This window comes from Xenopus tropicalis, chromosome 10 (genome assembly GCF_000004195.4).
Source record: "Xenopus tropicalis strain Nigerian chromosome 10, UCB_Xtro_10.0, whole genome shotgun sequence".
Lineage (NCBI taxonomy): Eukaryota > Metazoa > Chordata > Amphibia > Anura > Pipidae > Xenopus > Xenopus tropicalis.
In genome coordinates, this window is record NC_030686.2 from 21,702,658 (window position 1) to 21,711,339 (window position 8,682).

Consider the following 8,682-nt stretch of genomic DNA (forward strand, 5'->3'; position numbering starts at 1 on the left):
AAGAGGTTTTCTTCCAAGATTGCCCTGTATTTGGCTCCATCCATCTTCCCATCAACTCTGACCAGCTTCCCTGTCCCTGCTGAAGAGAAGCACCCCCAGAGCATGATGTTGCCACCACTATATGTGACAGTGGGGATGGTGTGTTCAGAGTGATGTGCAGTGTTAGTTTTCCGCCACACATAGCGTTTTGCATTGTGGCCAAAAAGTTCCATTTTGGTCTCATCTGACCAGAGCACCTTCTTCCACATGTTTGCTGTGTCCCCCACATGGCTTGTGGCAAACTGCAAACGGGACTTCTTATGGTTTTCTGTTAACAATGGCTTTCTTCTTGCCACTCTTCCATAAAGGCCAACTTTGTGCAGTGCACGACTTATAGTTGTCCTATGGACAGATTCCCCCACCTGAGCTGTAGATCTCTGCAGCTCGTCCAGAGTCACCATGGGCCTCTTGGCTGCATTTTTGATCAGCGCTCTCCTTGTTCGGCCTGTAAGTTTAGGTGGACGGCCTTGTCTTGGTAGGTTTACAGTTGTGCCATACTCCTTCCATTTCTGAATGATTGCTTGAACAGTGCTCCGTGGGATGTTCAAGGCTTTGGAAATCTTTTTGTAGCCTAAGCCTGCTTTAAATTTCTCAATAACTTTATCCCTGACCTGTCTGGTGTGTTCTTTGGACTTCATGGTGTTGTTGCTCCCAATATTCTCTTAGACAACCTTCATCGGCCGTCACAGAGCAGCTGTATTTGTACTGACATTAGATTACACACAGGTGCACTCTATTTAGTCATTAGCACTCATCAGGCAATGTCTATGGGCAACTGACTGCACTCAGACCAAAGGGGGCTGAATAATTACGCACACCCCACTTTGCAGTTATTTATTTGTAAAAAATGTTTGGAATCATGAATGATTTTCGTTCCACTTCTCACATGTACACCACTTTGTATTGGTCTTTCACGTGGAATTCCAATAAAATTGATTCATGTTTGTGGCTGTAATGTGACAAAATGTGGAAAAGTTCAAGGGGGCCGAATACTTTTGCAAGCCACTGTATGTCTATAGCTGACCATGAAAAGCCAGATCTGCTCATATGGCAAAAGGGATAAACAAATTCTGGTTACAACTGCAGACCCACAGGCCTGGATGCAAGAGTTGCAGCCAATCACTTGCTTGAAAATGTTAATGCAGGCGATTCACATTATGGATGCAAAACATTGCTTTATAACAGTCATACCCACAGTAGTTATGCCACCGGACAATTGCAAATTTACAAATAGTAATGAAAAACAATTTTTTTTCCGTGGTGAACTTCTTTAATAAAGCACAAAAAAAAGAAAATTTTCTAATGTGCTCAATTAAATCATTGCAATTATACCTGATTCCAGGAGTCATGGCCCAATATGAAGACACCTACAGAAATAACGCTGGCAGCCAGGAGCATCTGATCTTCTTTTACAGGCACAAATTTAATCCTGTCCAGACAAAGGAAGTTTTGGTTATGAACATTTTTCATGCTGTTGAGCATGTTTTTTAGAGTGGGGGCTTTAGAATAAAGAAAAAAGCAAGGGGTGGCTTAGACTCATAATCTAGTACTTTCCCAACCTAGTGTTATGTAATTGTGATGTAGTAAGCCAACTACCAATCAGTTTTTGGTTCCAACAAAGCTTCAAGGCTTTTAATGAGGGTGGCATGGGATTGTCCCATTGTAAAATAATAATACTTAACCTGTAATAGCTCCAGTAGATCCACAATATCTTTTTATGTTTTTCAATGCTCTGACAATTTGCATTGAGTTTATTAAAGCTGTGGATAAGTAGAAGGGTCATATTTTAAGTGTTGAATAAAAGATGGAAACTACAGTAGCTTTGTGGGGCATTTCCAGAAGTTTGGAGTGCCACTGGTACACCTTGAGATCATTGCTATAAATATAAAATAAAACAGAATACATCTGGTTTTGGCTGTTAGGGCTCTTCATTGTTCAAAGTGGATTTGAAGAAAGTGACTCCCAGAAGTTGGTGAAGGAATGAAATGGTGGTTGGATGAAGCCCAAAAGTGATTATCTAGCTGGAAATATAAAGGGCTTACCTCTGTAAGGCAGTTGGAGACTGGAGGTCTATGGATGCCTTCAGTACCATATCATAAATTGCGTTTTTTACTAAATAAACCAGATCCAAAATCATAATGCACATTTCACGTAAGGGCCTTAGTGAGAGAGAACAGCCATTGTGCCCTGCAAATTATAAGACATTATTTAGATCTGTTTTCCTATGACTAGCCTGTGTACCTGTAATATTGCCAGGTGATTTATGTGCTGATCGCTGGGAAACATTGGGAATTAAATTGCTCAGACATACATAGCAATATAGCAGCGGACAAGAAATACTTTAGGTTTATTCTGGGTTTAGGTCCATTCGTATGGTTCTCTTTAAGAGCACAATCTATGATACCATATAAATAAGTCTATTGGTGAGATCTAATACATGCAGCTTCTTTCTTTTGGGGGGGAATAATCACAGTACACAACAAAACACTGATCAGACCTCCGCCTGCTGGGTGTATAGCCAATGGAGGGGGAGGTTTTTCTTCTTTACTGCTGTGTTCAGCCTCCGAGTGGCAGGCTGGGGTGGCGGGACACCAGTAAAAACAAACTGGGTTCCGGCCTGCATGGACCCTGCCGACTAAGGCCCGCTCCCCTGCTCAGACCATCCCCTCTCTCTCGATCACTGCTGAAAACTCAAGTAGATATGTGATGGACTGGAAGGAGGGCCCATAAAGTTTCAGCCCCGGTGGGCCACAGACACCCCAATCTGACCCTGCCTGGTGGTACCAACTATACCCCACTGTTCCTGTGTTAATCAATCTGATGAAGGAGAAATGTAACTTGACTACTTGTTCACTTGTTGCTGTTTTTGATCTCCTCTAGACATAAGAAAATAATTTAACAATAATAATATTAATAATAATAAGATCTTACCTAAAACCTCTAAAAGCATTTCTACATAACTGAAAGGAGACAGAAGGTTTACGTGGAAATGTAAAGTCTTTAACACTGTGAGTTCAGATGCCAGTAATTCTGCTTTGGTGTACGTGTAGCCTGCTGACCCCAGGAACTTCAGGATGGTGTTGTAATTGACAATCTAAAATGTAAAAAACTAATCATCAAAGTTTTAAGCATTGCCTCATGTGAGCCACAAAACCACACAACCATAGAAAAATGATGGCTTTAAACACCACATACATGGCAATGGAAGTACAGTTTGCTTGCAATTTGCACACAGGATGCGAGATGAAGCATGAATGTGTCGCACAGTCGGATTTTCAGGGAGCTCCATGGTTCAGCCTGGGACCGGTCCATAATATTCTTGTATTCGGCGCTGGTCTTAAAAACATCTTCTACATGCAAGATCATAAACCTGAAATATTATTATTATTTAGTATTTTTAAAATACCAACATATTCCCCAGTACTGTTCTTGGAGCTAAGTTCACAGAGGCTGAGGCAAAGCTATGATCTGCTTTCAGTATGGGGGAAATATATATGGGGCCTAAGCCAGAGCCTTGAGGCAATGCCACAGAAATCAGGAACTGAGAATATGGTTTTCCTTTGTAGAGTAAAGTAGTAGAATTCTTAATGAAACAGATAAAAGTGAGTGTAGGACTTGCCAGACAGGGGATGCCTGTGACATAGTTGGCCAGCTTGAATATATTGCAATATATGGACAAATAATCCCTGTTTTATTTAAAGGGGAGGGCATTTTTGGTAGCTTAATGCACAAAATGTCTTAATGTCCTATATAGCTATAATGGTGCACACCGGGGATCCTTTTAAAAATTGTGGTTTTGAGAAAGGCCTTAGATGGGGGCCGAAACGTCGACTTGTTCTACCATGTATTAATTTTACTTACTTAATAAAAGTTAATTTTTAAAAGGATCCCCGGTGTGCACCATTATACCTATGGACTTGTATTTAATTGCTTAAGTGGTAGCACCCTATATATACAGTATATACAAACCAAGCAAGTTCAGCACTCCTTAGCGTGTAGTTGATTGACCCAGGTGCTACCACTTAAGCAATTAAATACAAGTCCATAGGTATAATGGTGCACACCAGGGATCCTTTAGTCAGGTGATCCCAGAGGTGGCGAATAAAAGGGCAACCATAATAGAGTTTTAACCTTGAAAGCAAGCAAGTTGCGGGGAAAACTTAGTCCCTGTGTAAAATTTATAATGCAGCAGTAGTATTCTTAAAGGAACTGTTGTACAAAAAAATGAAAGTGCATGAAAGTAATTACAATATAATGTACTGTTGCCCTGCACTGGTATAACTGGTGCGTTTGTAGTCTGAAAGACTACTATAGTTTATATATCCAAAGCTGCTGTGTAGCCATCAGGCAACAATTCAAAGGAGAAAAGGCACAGTTTATTTAGCAGATAAAACCCCATTATATCCTACTGAACATATCTGTTATCTGCTACGTAACCTGTGCCTTTTCTCCTATTTTCCAGCTTGAATGGCTGCCTCCATGGCTACACAGCATCTTATTTATATAAACTATAGTAGCAAATATATAGCAAACATACAGTTTTACCAGTTTAGGGCAACAGTACATTTTATTTTAATTACTTTAAACCACTTTTTGGTGTTACTGTTTAAAGAATAAGATGAAAGTGAGTGTAGGACTGGCCAGCCTGGGGATGACGGCTTAGTAGTTAGTAGTAGTAGTAGTAGTAGGAAGCTTCTAGGACTGTTAACTCGGGTTATTCTGCTTTCTGCAGAATAAATATAGCATTCTAGATTGCACTATTGTGGCTAATCTATTGGCAATAAAATATCAAAATGCCTTTCCTTTTCCTTTAAGGAAGAGATGACAGCCCATTCACATTTGCAAATTGGTCGGGGTCCCATGACATCCCTGCTAATCCAGAGCAGGCAAAAAGGGGAGACTAGGCTTAACATAGTGGGGGGCAAAGGACAGCATTAGAGGAAATGTGCAGCATTTCTATCCTACTTCTTTATTAACCTTTAGTTCTCATTTAAACAAAGAAAGCAGAAACTATAAGAAGCTTCTTGTTCACAACATCTATATTCCATTCTAGCAAATATATATTACCTATCTAATATTTCCACGGCTTGGTACTTTGTAGAGCTGTCTTGACCCCAGTATTCTGACAGCAGGAAAATTATTTCTGAAAGGCAATAAATGCACAATATAAAAAACTCTGGCCCTTAGTTGTCCAGCACTACTGCATTTTTCCACATTCACTTAAAAATGGCAAACAAAGTAAAGCTGCCAAATGGGCCCCTTCAGACAGAGTCGGCAGAATATCTGCCAGTGTATAGGCCTCCCCAATAGATATCTGGCCTAAAACGAGACAAAAAAATAGGCAGGTTTCCCTTCTTCAAACAAGCCTATTGTCTGGGGATCAAACATTGTGATCAGCTTGATTTGTTCAAAAATATAGGTTGCCAAATCAGGCAAAGTTGAGATCCTTTGGCTACCTTACAAAATGAGCAGATTTTAGTGTGTATGGGCAAATTCATTTGGAACATCTTGTAGCTCTGTGGGTGAGGGAACAAAGTCCATTTAACCTTCCTTATCAGCTCCAACAGGCATCCTACTAAATGGGGAGGCTGACCATTGTTGGTGGGCATGCTTATGTGTCATTTCCCTGAAGGAGAAATGGTTAGAAGGGAAGAAACTGTGTCATGCACAGATAAATTGTACATTGCTGGCTGTTGACTCTATAACTCTAGAACACTTTAAAGTCATGTTTAACATTTTCTTTCCTATTTCTTTTCTGTGACTCACCAACAACTCTTGGATCTTTAAAGGATCCAGCATTTTCCGACAAATTAGCCAAGCTTTGTTCATTTTCCTTTGCTAAGGCCACAAGAACATCTTCAATGATATCAGAAGACACCACCCCAAACATATATGCAGGAGAAGAAGGAAACCTCTTTTTGGCTGGGTCTTCGTTCATGGTTAAACCAGGAAAGAAAACTGCAGGGAGAAAGGCAATAGTTTGTATGTACAATCTGAAGAGATACATTTATGTAAATATATTAACATTTCTACATCAGTAAGATGAAGATAAAGGTTGGTTGCAAAATTACCTTTGGCTGTCACGTGTAAGGACACAATGACTGCAGAAAACCTGTATTGGGAGCATCTAGTTATTGGAATGACATATTTGTGTGTGCTCTATTTTTGTCCTTGACATTACTGTTTATGGTTATGAGGCAGTCGCAAAAAGGCTGACACTCTTTTATTGTTGGGATAATTTAGTGTGTTTAAATAAAAAGAAAAAAGGGGCATATTTACATGTGTATTTTTTTCTTTAAACTTAGCCAAAGTTCTCCTCGATTCCCCAGGTGTATTTTCACAAAAACATCTTCTATTTACTTAAAATCTCTTGGTATAAATTCACCAGAGTATTTGTAGTGGGGAAAATTCTCTGGAGAATTTATGGCACAAATAAATTATGTATGTGGGTTGTTAGTATAGAGATGATGTAGATAATTAGATGCAAAACTGAATTTTCTATTTTTCTAATGGCAGTTCGCCCGCCTGAACCTGGAGAAATTACTCTTGCTGAAAATTAATTGTTGCGCTCTTGGTAAAAATTCACTAGAGAAATTTAATCCAAATGTTTGCCAGCATAAAGCTAATTCTCCAAAACTTTGGATAACCCCAACACACTACCATTTAGTATATAACTCATGTTTATATTGATTATATCAAAGTGCATAACTTTAAACTTGTCAACATTGAACCTCATTTTTCATTTAGCTGCCCATTTTGTTAAATCGCTCTGCGACAGCATCCTGCATTGAGCTTGTAGCTTTGCAAAATTCATCAGCAAAAATAAAAACAGTACTTTCTATGCCCACTTCCAGGTCATTAATAAACAAGTTAAAAAGCAAAGGGCCATGGTTTGACCCTTGTGGTACTCCACTAACAACATTGGTCCAATTCTATTTCTCTGAAGTACTGTATCAAATGCTTTAGCAAAGTCTAAGTAGATGATTCCTATTCTAGCATTGAGGTTCCTGCTCACCTCCTCATAAAAGGCAACTAGTCTGGCAAGATCTGTTACGCATACCATGCTGGCAGAAACTTATAGTATTGTGATTTGCAATGTATTCAAGTATCCTATTCCTTATTACCCCTCCAAAAGCTTTCCTACTACTGATGTCAGACTAACAGGCCTATAGTTTTCAGGCTGAGAACGATATCCTTTTTTAAATAACGGCACCACATTAGCAATTTGTCAGTCTCTCTTCACTATGCCAGACATCAATGAATCCTGAAAAATTAAGTGAAGAGATTTGGCAATCACAGCACTAAACTTGCCCTCCGGTCCTGGACCTTTGTTTGCCTTTACATGTTCAAGTCTCTTTTGAATTGCATCAGTAGTTATATTACTAGAACTGGGTCTATTAAAAGGGAAGCCTTTATTAGCTGGCTCCTCAGTTGTATAGACAGATGAAAAATAAGAGTTAAAAATGTGTGCTTTTTCCCTGTTCTCATCTCCCCCCCCCCCCCCCCCGAGATAATAAGGGTCTCATCCCTTCCGGCTTCATTTGTTTTTACTATTTATATACTTAAAAAATAATTTTGGATTCATTTTACTCCTAGCTGCAATATCACTTTCCATCTCTATTTTAGCTTGCCCGATAGCTTTTTTTCATGCTTTATTTGCTTCCTTGTACCTGATGAAAATTTCTGCTGTCCCAGCTAACTTGAATACTTACTTTGAATGCTAACTTTTTCTTACCAACCTCCACACTAACGCTGTTATTCGACCATGAAGGTTTTGCTTTGCTATTCCTTTCCTTGCTTATAAGGGGAATATACTGACCTGTATACTTGCTAAGCAACATTTTTATGATATTGCATTTTCCTTCTGTGTTTAACCCTGTGAAACCCATTTCCCAGTTGCCTATACTGGCAAAGTCTGCACGTTTTAAATTTAGTGTTTTAGTTACACCCTTATAGAGCTGTCTCTGCAGCATTATCTCAAAGGAGATCATGTTATGATCACTGTTCCCCAAATGCTCACCCACACAAATGTTAGAGATGGTTCTGTAGCTGAACCAGAAAAAGACAAATAAAATCTATATGAAGGTGCCTGAGAATCTATATAATGGTGCCTGTGAGAATATATATTATGGTGCTTGTGAGAATCTATATAACGGTTCCTGTGAGAATCTATATATCATGGTGCCTTTGAGAATCTATATAATGGTGGCTGTTAGAATCTACATATTATTGGTACATTAGTGATGTTCCAATTGTTCGGGTTGCCAGGGTCGCACTGGGGGGTGCAGGGTCCAATGCAGAAACACATCCTTATACATAAAACAACATGGAGTGTAAATTATCAACTGAACAATGCTGCATTCTGTTACTAATTTAACATGTTCAGCGCCTCTTTTTGTATTTACCGTAAACCAGTTAAGTGACACGCTGTACTATGACGCCTCCAAGGCTTATTTAGCACGCGCGCTCCTAACCGCTTATAACTTCTGCTTGTTAATAAAGTTGATTGAAAGGCAAAACATTCACTTTCGTCTTTCTCTCAATGTCAGGGTCGCAGGTCACTATGGCGTTAGGAGCATTGTGGGTAAGTATTTGGGACATGATATTACAAGTTGCCCATTGTTGTTGCGGTCATGAACGTCT

At 39.4% G+C, this 8,682-nt stretch overlaps 1 protein-coding gene across 1 annotated transcript; it reads right to left on the reverse strand.

The window, feature by feature from the left end:
• Positions 1-1,012: 1,012 nt before the first annotated feature.
• On the reverse strand, positions 1,013-8,630 carry cntd1 (cyclin N-terminal domain containing 1). Its single transcript, XM_031894571.1, has 7 exons — positions 8,445-8,630; positions 5,806-5,997; positions 5,107-5,182; positions 3,235-3,409; positions 2,971-3,133; positions 2,082-2,226; positions 1,013-1,468 (listed from the first exon to the last, which is right to left on the reverse strand). Exons 2-7 carry the CDS (start codon positions 5,975-5,977, stop codon positions 1,366-1,368), a joined length of 834 nt encoding a protein of 277 aa, XP_031750431.1. The 5' UTR covers positions 5,978-5,997; positions 8,445-8,630; the 3' UTR covers positions 1,013-1,365.
• Between the last annotated feature and the right edge of the window lie 52 nt (positions 8,631-8,682).

Excerpts from the sequence above, each read along its gene's own strand:
- cntd1 (XM_031894571.1), bottom strand. The coding sequence starts at position 5,977 with ATGAACGAAGACCCAGCCAAAAAGAGGTTTCCTTCTTCTCCTGCATAT. Across the intron at positions 5,183-5,805 it reads TAAAGATCCAAGAGTTGTTG|AAATAATTTTCCTGCTGTCA; the intron begins GTGAGTCACAGA and ends ATTGCCTTTCAG. Across the intron at positions 3,410-5,106 it reads GCCGTGGAAATATTAGATAG|GTTTATGATCTTGCATGTAG; the intron begins GTAATATATATT and ends ATAATATTTCAG.